Source organism: Coregonus lavaretus (assembly GCF_964263955.1).
Source record: "Coregonus lavaretus genome assembly, chromosome: 9".
Taxonomy (NCBI): domain Eukaryota; kingdom Metazoa; phylum Chordata; class Actinopteri; order Salmoniformes; family Salmonidae; genus Coregonus; species Coregonus lavaretus.
The window spans coordinates 32,687,139-32,702,531 of NC_139996.1; the positions used below are offsets into that span (position 1 = coordinate 32,687,139).

Genomic DNA, 15,393 nt, shown 5'->3' on the forward strand with positions numbered 1-15,393 from the left:
ATCATCCAGATGGTCATTGGCAAACTTCAGACGGGCCTGGACATGCGCTGGCTTGAGCAGGGGGACCTTGCGTGCGCTGCAGGATTTTAATCCATGACGGCGTAGTGTGTTACTAATGGTTGTCTTTGAGACCGTGGTCCCAGCTCTCTTCAGGTCATTGACCAGGTCCTGCCGTGTAGTTCTGGGCTGATCCCTCACCTTCCTCATTATCATTGATGCCCCACGAGGTGAGATCTTGCATGGAGCCCCAGACCGAGGGTGATTGACCATCATCTTGAACTTCTTCCATTTTCTAATAATTGCGCCAACAGTTGTTGCCTTCTCACCAAGCTGCTTGCCTATTGTCCTGTAGCCCATCCCAGCCTTGTGCAGGTCTACAATTTTATCCCTGATGTCCTTACACAGCTCTCTGGTCTTGGCCATTGTGGAGAGATTGGAGTCTGTTTGATTGAGTGTGTGGACAGGTGTCTTTTATACAGGTAACGAGTTCAAACAGGTGCAGTTAATACAGGTAATGAGTGGAGAACAGGAGGGCTTCTTAAAGAAAAACTAACAGGTCTGTGAGAGCCGGAATTCTTACTGGTTGGTAGGTGATCAAATACTTATGTCATGCAATAAAATGCAAATTATTACTTAAAAATCATACAATATGATTTTCTGGATTTTTGTTTTAGATTCCATCTCTCACAGTTGAAGTGTACCTATGATAAAAATTACAGACCTCTACATGCTTTGTAAGTAGGAAAACCTGCAAAATCAGCAGTGTATCAAATACTTGTTCTCCCCACTGTATATCTCACAGAAAAGCACTCCCACACCATAACACCTCGTCAAGTCTGACATTTTGAAGTGGAAATTACAAACTTTAGAAGCCTTTTTAAACCTAGAATACACTACAAGTTTGCATTTCCTCCAGCAACAACAGGGTGATCAAATTAAGATCCTACACCTGTATACATTCAGAGAAGTATAGCCTATGTCTGCCTTTCAGTGAGCAGGAAAGGATGTTTGTGAAGTATACCCATAACAATAAAAAGGCATATTTTAACTTACTGTATTGGCTAATGTAACTACATGAAGTTCATGATGATCAGCTGAGATGCCATACTGTGCTTTTCTCCTGCAGGAACATTCAGAATCACACACGCATACACTACACATCAGCACTGACTATATCTTAATTGGATATTGTTGTGTGTGTGTAAGCAATAGGCTAAGTTAGCTATGCAAAGTGCCAGATAGGTAACCATTTACAGTAACTGCTGTTCATTATTACTCAGTCAATAAACACCATCAGCCGGCAGAAGATCTAGCTACTGTAAGTTAGCTACAGAAAGTAATGGAGAAATCTGACCTTTCTGCAGCAGGTAGCTCTGGCCAGGCAGCTTCACTACCAGCTAGCATGACTGTAGCCAGTAACCCAGCCGTTTTCAGTTTTTCCACTCTCCGTTTTGACTCAAATCAAAATAAGAAAATGTACACGGACCGGGTCAAAGGTCAATGAGAGTTTAATTTGGTCAACAAAAAATGAAATGTATCATTTGTTATGTAAGGCTTATTTGAGCTAATAGAAGTGTCGTAATAGTTAGGTTGTTACGAATGCATTGATATAAGTGGGCGCACGTGGCATTTTGGCAAATTTGAAGAAAAACAACTTTATATCAGAGTTGTGTCTGTTGTTCACACCTGTATCTGCCCTCTCCCGCCTGCCTTCCATCTTTGAGGACATGTACAGTGGGGAGAACAAGTATTTGATACACTGCCGATTTTGCAGGTTTTCCTACTTACAAAGCATGTAGAGGTCTGTCATTTTTATCATAGGTACACTTCAACTGTGAGAGACGGAATCTAAAACAAAAATCCAGAAAATCACATTGTATGATTTTTAAGTAATTAATTTTCATTTTATTGCATGACATAAGTATTTGATACATCAGAAAAGCAGAACTTAATATTTGGTACAGAAACCTTTGTTTGCAATTACAGAGATCATACATTTCCTGTAGGTCTTGACCAGGTTTGCACACACTGCAGCAGGGATTTTGGCCCACTCCTCCATACAGACATTCTCCAGATCCTTCAGGTTTCGGGGCTGTCGCTGGGCAATACGGACTTTCAGCTCCCTCCAAAGATGTTCTATTGGGTTCAGGTCTGGAGACTGGCTAGGCCACTCCAGGACCTTGAGATGCTTCTTACGGAGCCACTCCTTAGTTGCCCTGGCTGTGTGTTTCGGGTCGTTGTCATGCTGGAAGACCCAGCCACGACCCATCTTCAATGCTCTTACTGAGGGAAGGAGGTTGTTGGCCAAGATCTCGCGATACATGGCCCCATCCATCCTCCCCTCAATACGGTGCAGTCGTCCTGTCCCCTTTGCAGAAAAGCATCCCCAAAGAATGATGTTTCCACCTCCATGCTTCACAGTTGGGATGGTGTTCTTGGGGTTGTACTCATCCTTCTTCTTCCTCCAAACACGGCGAGTGGAGTTTAGACCAAAAAGCTATATTTTTGTCTCATCAGACCACATGACCTTCTCCCATTCCTCCTCTGGATCATCCAGATGGTCATTGGCAAACTTCAGACGGGCCTGGACATGCGCTGGCTTGAGCAGGGGGACCTTGCGTGCGCTGCAGGATTTTAATCCATGACGGCGTAGTGTGTTACTAATGGTTTTCTTTGAGACTGTGGTCCCAGCTCTCTTCAGGTCATTGACCAGGTCCGGCTGTGTAGTTCTGGGCTGATCCCTCACCTTCCTCATGATCATTGATGCCCCACGAGGTGAGATCTTGCATGGAGCCCCAGACAGAGGGTGATTGACCGTCATCTTGAACGTCTTCCATTTTCTAATAATTGCGCCAACAGTTGTTGCCTTCTCACCAAGCTGCTTGCCTATTGTCCTGTAGCCCATCCCAGCCTTGTGCAGGTCTACAATTTTATCCCTGATGTCCTTACACAGCTCTCTGGTCTTGGCCATTGTGGAGAGGTTGGAGTCTGTTTGATTGAGTGTGTGGACAGGTGTCTTTTATACAGGTAACGAGTTCAAACAGGTGCAGTTAATACAGGTAATGAGTGGAGAACAGGAGGGCTTCTTGAAGAAAAACTAACAGGTCTGTGAGAGCCGGAATTCTTACTGGTTGGTAGGTGATCAAATACTTATATCATGCAATAAAATGCAAATTAATTACTTAAATCATACAATGTGATTTTCTGGATTTTTGTTTTAGATTCCGTCTCTCACAGTTGAAGTATACCTATGATAAAAATTACAGACCTCTACATGCTTTGTAAGTAGGAAAACCTGTAAAATCGGCAGTGTATCAAATACTTGTTCTCCCCACTGTATTTCCATTGTTAGAGCGGTCACTCGACTATCATGTCAATATGATAGATAATCTTTGCCTTCATGAATTAACACATGTACAAACTGTTAGTGCCCAATATTAATTACTTAACTAGAATCCTTAACTGAAACAATAAAAGCGTCCTTGGGGCTAGAAAAAAGTGTAACCACTCTCAAATTCATAGACCGAGCTATGGATGCAAGCACTGACCACCCATGATATCAAATGTATAATTGTATCCATGTTTTGAGGCTTTACAGTATATATTTGGGTCGTTTAAAAACATTGACGTAACATTGAGGCATTTATAAGTGGGTATATCATTATAAGGACTTAATTAACATGGTCCACACAGTTGTGAATAGGGCACGACAGTGCACCATTGAGAGCATCTTGACTGGCTGCATCACCGCTTGGTATGGCAACTGCACCGCCCATGACCGCAACACGGTACAGAGGGTGGTGCAGTGTGGATGACCCAGTACATCACTGGGGCCAAGGTCCCTGCCATTCAGAGGGGTATACTACGATTGAAGCTAGATCTACTCAGGCTTTTATAAATTTAGCAAGCTTCAGTTAGCTTCACGTTCCAGTTCAAGCGTCATCCATACTACGAAGGAGGATATTGATCATGCAGCTGCCGCTAACTCAAGCAAGCTTAAACTGCAGCACTTCTAATAGCCTTTTTTACACCATAGCCTGCTGAATTTGCAAGATAACTGTTCTTTCATTTTGATTTTGGCACAAATGAAAATGTGGCACTGACATGCCCCTGGATTGATGTTTCAGCATTGTCTCAATGAAGAGTTCGGTGTTCGACTAGCCACGTGTGACATGCACACGCAGTTACAAGCCTGCTAGAGTTAGAGGCAGGCGGACAAGCAATATCCACCGTCATAGTACAGATGAAGCCTGAGCTGGAATGTGAAGCTAACTGAAGCTGGCTAGCTTTAGAAAACCCAGAGTAGATCTAGCTTAAATTGTAGTATATCCCTCAGGTCTGTTGTGGTGAAGCCTGTAGGTATGAGTTTGCTTACTGTCATATTTGGGGATGTCAGCAGGGGAAATCGTTGGCTACTTTTCCTGGCTGCTGGGAACCTTCCAAGGGAAAAGAGGGCATGTGACCTCGCTTAGGACAAGATTTTTTAAAATCCATTTAACCACAGATAACTGGTCACAGGGTCAGTTCCCATGTTCTCCAGGTAATTAGCATCCATTGTGGGCTGTCATCCGAGAGGGACCAGTGACATTTTCACAGGCTATTCTCCCCCATTAAAAGTGGATCAAGCTGGGGCTTTAGCAGGACCGCCCGGCCCCCATCACCTTTAATGGAATTAGTCTACTTCACAACCAAAGGGGCGACTGAATGGGCAACAAGGAGACTGATCCTCAGACAGCTCTGATGGAATTTGAGGCAGGCTATACTGGGATGGGAAGTATTAGCATCTCTGGTTTTGCTGGTATGGCATTACACTACCGAGATCATTTATATACAGCTATTCTGATATGTGAACCACTTTTATCAAAATGCAGCTCTGTAGAAAATCCCAACAGGTGCATTCACTCTTTTCATATATAACAATGACACTGTGTGGGACAGAGTTTCAAACACCAACGTACATGAGGAATGCGAGAGTTGTCCTTAGAAAACTGTTTGACCATGACTTACTTTAAGGTAAAATATTTTATTTGATCATTGATCAAGAATGTAGCCACTTTGGAAGACAGCTATTTTACCGAGAGGGTTTGTAAACCACTCACTCATGCTGACAGATCATGACAAGGCCATTCATCTTGTTTTAGCTGAAGAACAGTTTCATCAACAACGGCATATGAAATGAATCTTCAGTTGCCACAAATATGTTGATAGCCCACTTAAAAGTTTGTCAGACACTTTCAGGCCTCAAGTCGTTTATTACGAAGATTGGTCCACGTCCATAGCCATCTGTTGTGTAGATCCATCCAGGCACCCAGTTACATGGCTCAATGCCAAATGAATGGGAAAGATAGACACCATATCATTTCATCAATTCAGATGCTGCCTATCATTCCCATTTGGGATGGGGTCAGTATATAGATGACAGATGCGTGGGTCATCTTCGATATTAGAACATTACAACAATAAACAAGGGACCCAAGGCTTACGCTTTATAATTAATTTGAAGTTTGCCAATGCTACTCCTTTGACAGTTAAATCATGATGGTTATTAACAGAATGCCTCACCAGAGCTCATTATACAAAATATAAAAACAAACAAGACAACCAATTAAGCAACCCCATAATCGCCTGAACAAAAAGAGAAAGCAAGTCCTAAATAAGGATCCCAATATATCAATTCAATCCAGTTAACCTAATCTGACTTTAAAAGAACACAGGGAAGATGAGAGGCCAATCGGGGGACGATGCAGATTCAATAAATGCGAATAGCGGACAGACATTTCAATCAAACTCTGTTTGGTCAGTGGAATGAAAAGCTCCTTTGAAGAGTGGAGGCAAGATCCTGTGGAAAACGTAATTGACTGGGTTTGTAGGCTGCATATTTCAAAGTCAGACAAACAAACTGCCCATTAATCTTTTTCATCCAACAGCCCCAACTCAAAGGCAGAAGCACACATACAGTCTCAACATCTCAGGGGAGCATAGTCTTCCAGAGTTCAGGGCCTTGTGTACTGTGGCCCAATAGTCTGTGGTGGATGGGAAGGCAGCCTCACACTGTGGGGTTCTTGCCTGTTGGTGCCAGTTGTTGATGCTGAAGGTAAGTTGCACGTTTGACTCTGGGTTTCCGTCGTTTGGGCTTGCTTTTGGATTTGGTGAGCTGCACCACAAAGAAGGACAGCACAACCATGGCTCCCAGGAAGGCAAACATGGGGATGGTCTGGCCCACTTCCTGGTTGTAGCGGCCTGGCATTATACCTGGGGAGAGGACATGGGTGTCAGGGGTCACTTAGTAACTCTGGAGGCAGAAAGCAGCACATAGTAGCATTATCAAAATGGACAATGAATAGACAGAAAAACAGATCTCTTAGATATTTAAACAGTTTGTGTGCATTTTACAAACGGACTCAGAATACAGTACATCTGAAACATGTGCTGTTGAGCGATTGAGTAGGTGATAATGCTACTCGGTATGTATTCTCACCTCCAGGGATGTCCCAGGCTCCACTCTCCCCAGGAGACAGAGGCCGGACCTGAGGTTTGTAGTTTCTGATGTTGGGCAGCACCACTTTGTCCATGTCAATAGATAGCAGCTTCTGGTGCTTCCATAGGTTACTGTGTAACAAATAAAGCCATGGATGCGCGTTACGACACTGTACTTATCAATATGGAGGAGATTAACAGTTAAGGAGAGTGTATTCAACATAATCTCCCCATATGTTTGATAGAAAATGAAAGGAAAGCCAGGAGATGGAAATTAACCAAAGGAATAACACTTCAGGGGGTAGGGACATTGTTACATGGCTTAGAGACTTGGCACACACCTGGGTGCCGTTTCGTTAAGTGGCTGTGGCTTGGACCATGACAGGTGAGGGCAGGCAGGGAGTGGGCGTGACTTTGGGTCTCCCAGGTGAGCCTCCAATACCTTTGAGTACCGATATAGATGATTACCTGTGGAGGAGAGGGATAGCAACTAAGTATGTAAAGCTGAAACACAAGTGCTGAGCTGGATATGTTTGAGGGCTTAGTGTTTGTCTTACCCTCCAGTCTCTCTGGCAGGGGGTGGTTGGTGCCAGTGGGAGGAGCCACCCTGCTCTTGGAGTGGGTGAGGCTAGAAGGTGTCATGCTGTAGGAGGTGTACTGCAGGAGAGCATCCAGTAGCCAGAAACAGTCTATGGGGGGAACACAACACAATGGTCAAAACCACACCAACTGATAATTTCCGATAAGTTCAAATCATACAAATTTCAATAACTGACAGTTTCTCAGATAATATGGTTTTAGAGGTCTGAAAATGCAGGCGGGGTCTCTACCTTTCTGCCTGTGACTGTCATCTATACAGTTTGAGTCTCCGTAAAGGGCTATCCGACCTCCCCCTTCAGACGGTGTTTGGTACATTCCCAGTATGGGAACACCATCCACAACCACAGTCTCCTGCTTCAAGACCTCCAGCCCTGAGGAAATAAGAAAGAAAGAAAGAAAGAAAGAAAGAAAGAAAGAAAGAAAGAGGGGGGGATTGAATATGTGGGTGGGGGGGGGGGGGGAGTGAATATGTGAGAGAGATGAGAGAAAGGAGAGAGACACGAGAATATACAGCCACGGGAACATCTCCACGGTAACCGCTGTCAGGTGTATTGTGGAAGTGGGTGTTTGCACCTTGATCCTTTAGGGTCTTGGCAATCACAATCCCATCTTCTGGAAACTTTGCAATACTGCAGCCTGATGCATAGTACACTGAGGAGACAGACGAGTTTAAACATTACACTAAATAATATAACATGTATTAATCCATCTCACCTTGATTCATTTTCTAGATTTACACACAAATGAGTGACACAGCGAGTGAATGAGGGTGTGTGAGCGCGTGTGTGTTCTTACTGTCGTGGTCTGCCATGGTGAAGTCTCCCTCATAGAGCCCATCACTGAAGGCCATCCCCCATACAGAGATCAGATCATTTAGAGCTGGTACGTTGGCGCCCCCTGTGTCTGGCATCCACCATTGCCTGAGGAGAACATATTCAACCCATGAGAGGGGATACAAATGAAAGGCCACCTGTACAACATAGATGGGCTAGCTGACAACGTCACGAAAACGATGAGCACGCGTCGATGGGGCAGTGTGTTGCTATGATTCTGGATGGTCTGATAGCTAGCAACAATGACAACAAGCTGCCTTGTGGGGAATCGTAGGTGGCTCATTTCAGCTCGTATCTTGTTATTGATACCATATCTTGTTTTGACTGATGTCATGTCTATGCTAATATGCCGGGCATCGGCACACATTTCAGCAAATAAACGCCTGTTTCAAATAAACGCTGGGTCTAAATTAATTGTTTATGAGGTTACCATAGACATAGCTCTGAAGCGCGAAATCGGGGGTATATGATAAGGCAGCCTAGTCTTTGCAAGTCAGATCTGCGATGGATTGCTTATTATAATGTTTATACTGGTCATACTAATCACAATAAACAGTGTGGTAGTCTTTTCAACATTTTACTAAGCAAAAACTTTGTGCATTAAGGAAATGGACACCTGGCTCAAATACTGTAGAAGCCTGTCTCTAAGCGCCTGTTGTGTTCAGTGATTGAAGCAAATGAACGCCCATTAATGTAAGTTTTACGGTAAGTATAAGATGTACTTTTATTAGTCCATACAAAACTGACATTTGTCTTCTGCTTTTTCATTACCCAACCCCTTTGATATACACACAAACAGGCTGGAGAGGGCAATCGCAGTGCAGCACCCAATGAGCAGTTTAAGGGGATTAGTCCCTCGCAAGTAGGTGACACCTGAGATTGCCGGCTTACTTACGCCAGAATTTACACCCCATCAACACTGAGATTCGAACCGGCTGGCCCACTCCTCTAACCTCAAGGCTACAGCCGTCCCCTATTGACACAGGTTATGCTGAGGCTTGATGCCCTGTCTGTCCTTTGATGTTTGAATGAGGACTTTAGTTTATGAGAGAGATTCAGAGAAGCTACAAAGTGGGGTTATAATACCTACCTGGTGTTTTCATCGTAGAACTTTACTTTCCTCATGACAGAAGTGTTGTACCAGTCACTGAAGACAATGAGAGACAGTCCCTTATCAATGTCTCGCCGCAGCTTGGTTATCTCCTCTGGAAAGTACTCCTCTTCACTGTCCACCATCATCAATGTCCCTAAACACATACAGAAAATGTCAGACCGAGACACAGAAAAACAATAATCTCTGCTATGCATGCAGAGGCACTGGAACTACTGCTGTAAGCAATGACAGCATGAGAAGCCATTCATTCAGGTGCTGCTCCCCCATATCCCTCTCTAAAATATTTTAGATCACAATCAACTGACAAAGAGAGCAAAAATATTCTCACCATATTGACTAGCATCAAAGCAGGTGATGGGTGCACCCAGGACCTCCACAAAATAACCCGTACTCCTCAGATGCTGGTACATGTCCCTGAAATTGGTGTGAATGTGATCTCCATTCCTACAAATGATTCAGACAAAGCTAATATCAAGACACCAATCACAAAAAAAAGCTATGATTGTAAAGGGGAAAAAGGTCTGGCTTGCTCTTATGCTATGGCACCCTCTATAGGCACGTTTTAAGAGTTGCACTGCAGACTGCAATGACCCCAAATAGCCAGTACACCTGAAACAGCCTAATATTATCTCTTAAAAATAAACAGTGATACTGAGGTAAATAGTTGCCCAAAGAACTCACCAGTCCAGTGGGTCATTCTTCATGCGCAGGTTATCTCGAGGGAAGTAGCCAGGCGGGTAGCGCAGGTTGTGGTACTGGTCCCACAGAACCCTCTTACTACGAGGAGGAGTGGGCACTATCTTCACCTTGACTGGCAGTTTAACCGTAGAGGTCATCTCCCCACCCACCTCAGACTGAGGAATTACACAACAATGAGGGTCAGAACATTGAACCATTGATGGTGGTCCTCTGTAGCTCAGCTGGTAGAGCACGGCACTTGTAACGCCAGGGTAGTGGGTTCGATCCCCGGGACCACCCATACACAAAAATGTGGATAAAAGCGTCTGTTAAATGGCATATTATTGACCCAGGATACAGCAAGCTATTTTGCTAGCAGGTAGCTTGATAACGCTAACCCTAACAGTAGTATCTAAATATGATGCTCTCTGGTTAAAAATCTACATTAGAGGATGTCAGTGTGAGATTACAGAAATCACATAAAAAAAACAGTGAAAGGTGAGATACGGTAAATATGCTAAACATATCCTGGTTGTTACTCACATTATTCCCAGCAGGCGAGGACACGGTCACCATCACATGACCCTGGGCAATCCCCTCCCATGATGCAGCTTTCTTGGCGACAGAGATGGAGACTGCCAGGTATCCAGCCCAGGGCCAGAGGACTGGCGAATAGGAGACTGCCACATCAATGTGGTCACCATTCTGTGGTAGGTAAGGCTGCCAGATGGGCTGGACAGCACAAAAAAGGAGAATGTCACCAAACGGGAGGATGATCCAACTAAAAGAACACAGCATGTCAGAACATGAGACCTAAAGCCTTCTATATAAAAGTACTTTGTCCAAAATCCTGCCAGTCACACCCATGCCATTGAGGATGGTGGCGTTGACGATGGTGGGCATGCCACCGTAGTAGATGGGCTGGGAGCAGTAGGGCCACATGTAGGGGCACTCAGTCAGGTCGATGTAGCTGGGACTGAGACTAAAGACAAACAGGATCAAATCAACATGAGATCAGGTTAGTTATGAAAGAGGACCACTGGACATTGCTAGAACCTTTTCAATAAGTAAAAAGAGTGAACATATAACAAAGTGAATACTATGTAAACAGAGTGTATGATGAGTGTGTGTAGAACCTGGCCTGGGGTTTGTAGCTGTTGAGGATCTGGTAGGCTCTGATGAGGTCCAGTTTTCCGTGGCCCTGTTCAAACATGTTGACTCCAGGGAGCCTCCGTGCTGAGGCGATCAGAGCCTGCTTCATACTGGCTGGGTTCACCAGCTCTCTGTTCAACACTGTGCTGTAGGAGGGACACAGCTGGATTAACAACTATTACATTAACTTTGCATTGTGTTTCAATGATCAATAAAGATGAGAAATAAAAAGCAAATGAGAGCTTCCATCTGACTCAACAGCTTGCTATGAGAAAAAGAGGGATGAGATTTTAGAAACAGAGACGGAGAGATGGAGATTTAGGTGCAATAAACCCATTTGTAAGAGACGTGAGAAGTCAATCGGTCTGGATCTTAAGAGATACAAACATAAGAAGTGGAGAGAAAAAGTGAAAGTGTGTCAGCTCCTTCCCTGGAGGGAAAGTAGATTGATTCTGTTAAATGTCTGTGTCCTTGTTGTTTTGAAGTGAAGGATAGCTATCAATTTCATTTATTCCAAATGGTCCACAACACACAGACAAACATTATTTCTGTTAAATTGTAACTGCATCTTGAACCTGAAGACAGTTGTTGCAATTTATCAGCTGATAACTATGTCACTAACACTGCAAATGAGGTGTTCATGGTCTCTTAAGAGAAATGCTGCTGAGTAAGATGTCTCCTTCAGATACTGATACTGTGCTTTAATGCTACTAGCCCTATACATTAGGCTGTAGCTAGCTAGTAGCATAATGTTTACAGACACAAGATGTATGACAACCCATTGAGATATGTTGCAATGGTAATTATTGAACCAAATAAATTGAGAGTAAACTGCTGGCAGACTATAGAAGTATGTTCACCATTAGCCATGTCTCAGCATTTCAGTAAAAAGTAGTCATGCCTCTGGTAGGGAATGCAGCAGCCACTCCTTGTAACACTATGTTCTAAAGTTATTCTGCTCACAGATAAAAAGCAGCAACGTATTTCTCACAAAGCAAAGTTTGACCATGAATAACATATATGTATGTGTGTGAGAGAGTGTGTGTGTTGTGGAGGAAGTGGGGGAGAGCTAAGAGCATGGGGGAGAGCTAAGAGCATGTGGGAGGGAGGGGCCAGGGGAAGAGGGAGGTGTAGACAGCCAGGCAAGGAACAAGCAACTTTTTCATACACACAAACTATACTCATACACACAAACATAAATGAACCCGTAAAGGTACTGATTGTGAGAACTCACCTCACCAGTAGGGTCACAGCGCCTGCCACTACAGGTGATGCTACACTGGTTCCTGAGAGAGAGCGGCAGCCCTCCTTCATCCCTGAGCCCCTCACCCCAGAGCCATAGGTCACAACGTCAGGCTTCACTCTGCCATACCCCCCAGGCAGCTCCTAAAACAGCAGGCAGAGAGAATCGTGTTGAATAAAGAGTGAGTGAGAGAGGAGAACATGGAAAAAAACAGACAATGTTTTTTTATTTTTAAATATTAAAACATACAATCTACTAGCAGTGAAGCCGCTCAACATTACATTCAGTCATCTAACAAACTCCCATCCAGAGCGACCCACAGAAGCAACCAGGGTCAGCTCAAGGGCACGTCGACAGATCTCCCACAAGGTCAAAAACGGGGACCCGAACCAGCGACCTATCAGCCACTGGCCCAAGCTCCCAACCGCCCTCCAAGATCTCCCCACAGTTCAGAGACCAGGTCTCTCCAGATCTCCCAACAATGCTATTTCTAGGGTCAATTTTAGATTAATGTTATGCTTTTTCAGCCATTCCTGAACCTGAGACCCGAAACAGGCTACCTGAGGGCAATACCAAAACAAATGATCTATTGATTCTGTATCCTCACAACAAAATCTGCAGAGCTGTGATTATTGTATGCACCAAATATTCCACATTTTGTTGGTGGCAAGAATTCTGTACAATAATTTTAGCTGAAAAGCACAAAGTCTTGAATCTTCCGTAGTTTTATATATCAACTCATACACCCTGTACCATGGACTCGGTACATCAGAAATCTCTTCCCAACTATTTTGCAATCTGTATGGCACAGCTGTCAACATCCTGGTCTACAAATGAAACTGGTATATATGCAATCTTTATTCCTCTGCCAGTTGAGCCTTTATATTGGGCAGACAGACCAGTTCCCTACCTCCTCCCGCTGCCACCTGCCTCCTCCATTTTTGGGTAATGCTGTAATCAATTGGTTGTAATCTTGGATTGAGCAGACCTTCCCATACAATTCTGATAACTCCATGAAAGACATAACTCTACCATTCCAATTTACAATGTCGTTTAAAAACAAAATACCCTTTTAAAACATATTTTCCATAAATACAGGTATTTTATCAACCAGCACATTTGAGTTCAACCATAATATTTGTTCTATCTTTTCAGGGGGATGAAATTGAAATTGTAACCAGCTCTGCAATGCTTGTTTGAAAAAGAGAGATACTTTGAAAAAGGTTTCATTTTCAATTATCGAAAATGAGACATATCAATCTGCACAAAGGCAAAAAGGCCATTTTTAAACAATGGATGAGCTTTTATTAGTAATTTAGGGTTCAAGTAAAACTTTTGTATAAGTGAAGCTTTTAGAGAGGTTTAGTGCTTTTATATTTAATAATCTCAACCCACCCAGTTCATATTCATTATATAGATAGGCACGCTTTATCTTGAATGGTTTAGCATCCCAGACAAAGCTAAATATTTTTTGCTCATTTGATTAGAAAAATAATCATCAGGAGTAGGCAGCGCCATATAAGTAAGTGAGTAAACTGAGATTTGTTTGCATTCCTCATTTATATGTCCCACAAAAAACAGGCTTCATGGTCTGAACAAATTCAATTCCTCTATCTCAGTGTTTTCCTATGGCTGAGTGTGAGAGACGGGGGCTGCAGATCACAGGGTTAGATGTCTAGTCTGGGACTGATACCAGGTTGGCTGGGGAACAGAGTTCAGTTTAGTCTTACTGGGAAAGGTAAGAGTACACTGAGATAGACATTTGAGAGGTTATTCAGGGTTATGCTGTGAGTGAGACGCACCCATGTAGTCATCCCGCGCGAGGAGAACCTGGCAATGTTGTCCTCAAAATCGATCCCACCGACACCAATCACATCCATCTGATCCGCTGGATTGTTCAGGGTGCTAGGATACATATGGAATTGTAATTATTATTTTACATATATTTTTATCTTGGTTTCTTGTAACAATCAATGCTACGCCCTTTTGACCACCACACCTCCTCTCGGTGTCAGAACACACCCATATAGTGGTCCATCGTTCCCAATGGCAGAGACCATGATCACTCTGTTAGCAGTCAGCTCCCAAACCTGGCACACACAAACACACATTTTCATCAAAAGATACTCAGAATGGGATAAACTTAAAAAAAGTAAATCAGTTTAAATGCTTTTGGGATTCTTTATTATTCACCTTATCAACAAATGGGTGGTCCATGAAGTCTGGACCGCCGATGCTGAGGTTTAAGACATCAATCTTCTTCAGAATGGCATAGTTAAAGGCATCCAGGAACCAAGAGGTATATGAGACCTGATTGTTGGTGAAAACTCTGAAGATGTGAAGCTCAGAGTCTGGGGCAAAGCCCTGGCACTCTCGCATGCTGGCAATGACCCCTGCCACAAAGGTACCATGTCCCAGCCCTGGAGAGAGAAGGAAGAGACCGAACTTAGTGTCAATGGCCACAGCACAGAATCAGATCACATCACTAAAGGAGAGAAGAGGGTTCACTTAGTAACCCATGATCTTACCATCATCAAGTGTCTTTTCATTGGTCCAGTTGGTTCTCTCCTTCACGTTTTTAAAATGTGGATGTTTCTCGATGAGTCCTGTGTCAAAAACAGCCACCTTCACTCCGGAACCTACACACAGAGAATACAGACAGTTAGAATCAACCAGCAAATAAATGTACTCAAAAACTACAACTGCAAGAAGTATGTACACAAGACACGTTAATGTAAACAACCACAAACTTGTTAGCCAAACAAACACACAGTACCCCCTGCTGTATGTCTGTCCTCACCAGTGTGTCCCATCTGCCAGAGGACATCAGCCTGCAGGATCTGGGCCACGTGTCGGGGGATGGCTCTCAGTAGCCTCCGGCTGGAGTGGCGGCCCGTGGCGTGCCAGAAGCCCGAGGCCAGAGACAGGCTAGTCCGGCACAGTGGCCGGGACGACTGCCATTTCTGGGTCCAGCGGGTGTCGTTGTTGCAGGGTGCCCCGGGGTCCGGCGCTGACGGGCAGAGATGACAAGAGAGGAAAACATCAAGAACAATCATCGCTGAAAAAGCCCAGGAGTGAAAAACAAACATTCAGTCATACATTGTTAGTGTGTGTACAATATTGAGAGAAATCGACAGCTCCCCAATGTGATATGAAATATCTCTTTATTCTGTGTACAGTGAAGTAATCTCTTTTGTTCTCATTTCAAATCAAGAAGCAACAGAATACCACAAATGCTGCTTTCTGACTTCATCTGGATGTTAACTAGCTACTGAATGTAGTTCATCATGCAGAAT

General features: G+C 43.8%; 1 protein-coding gene across 1 annotated transcript in view; it reads right to left on the minus strand.

Moving 5' to 3' along the window:
• Positions 1-5,005: 5,005 nt before the first annotated feature.
• LOC311134542 (membrane-bound transcription factor site-1 protease-like) overlaps positions 5,006-15,393 on the minus strand; it is a 41,163-nt gene continuing 30,775 nt past the window's right edge. Inside the window, exons 5-23 of the mRNA XM_084168242.1 lie at positions 14,898-15,107; positions 14,626-14,736; positions 14,291-14,517; positions 14,120-14,187; positions 13,900-14,002; positions 12,089-12,240; positions 10,839-11,000; positions 10,540-10,684; positions 10,246-10,434; positions 9,706-9,878; positions 9,353-9,468; positions 9,001-9,157; positions 7,873-7,997; positions 7,651-7,728; positions 7,308-7,448; positions 7,035-7,166; positions 6,819-6,945; positions 6,479-6,609; positions 5,006-6,252 (exon numbers count right to left, since the gene is read on the minus strand). Coding sequence (XP_084024368.1) covers positions 6,047-6,252; positions 6,479-6,609; positions 6,819-6,945; positions 7,035-7,166; positions 7,308-7,448; positions 7,651-7,728; positions 7,873-7,997; positions 9,001-9,157; positions 9,353-9,468; positions 9,706-9,878; positions 10,246-10,434; positions 10,540-10,684; positions 10,839-11,000; positions 12,089-12,240; positions 13,900-14,002; positions 14,120-14,187; positions 14,291-14,517; positions 14,626-14,736; positions 14,898-15,107 — 2,753 coding nt within the window. The 3' untranslated portion in view covers positions 5,006-6,046. The remainder of the gene's footprint in view (positions 6,253-6,478; positions 6,610-6,818; positions 6,946-7,034; positions 7,167-7,307; positions 7,449-7,650; positions 7,729-7,872; positions 7,998-9,000; positions 9,158-9,352; positions 9,469-9,705; positions 9,879-10,245; positions 10,435-10,539; positions 10,685-10,838; positions 11,001-12,088; positions 12,241-13,899; positions 14,003-14,119; positions 14,188-14,290; positions 14,518-14,625; positions 14,737-14,897; positions 15,108-15,393) is intronic.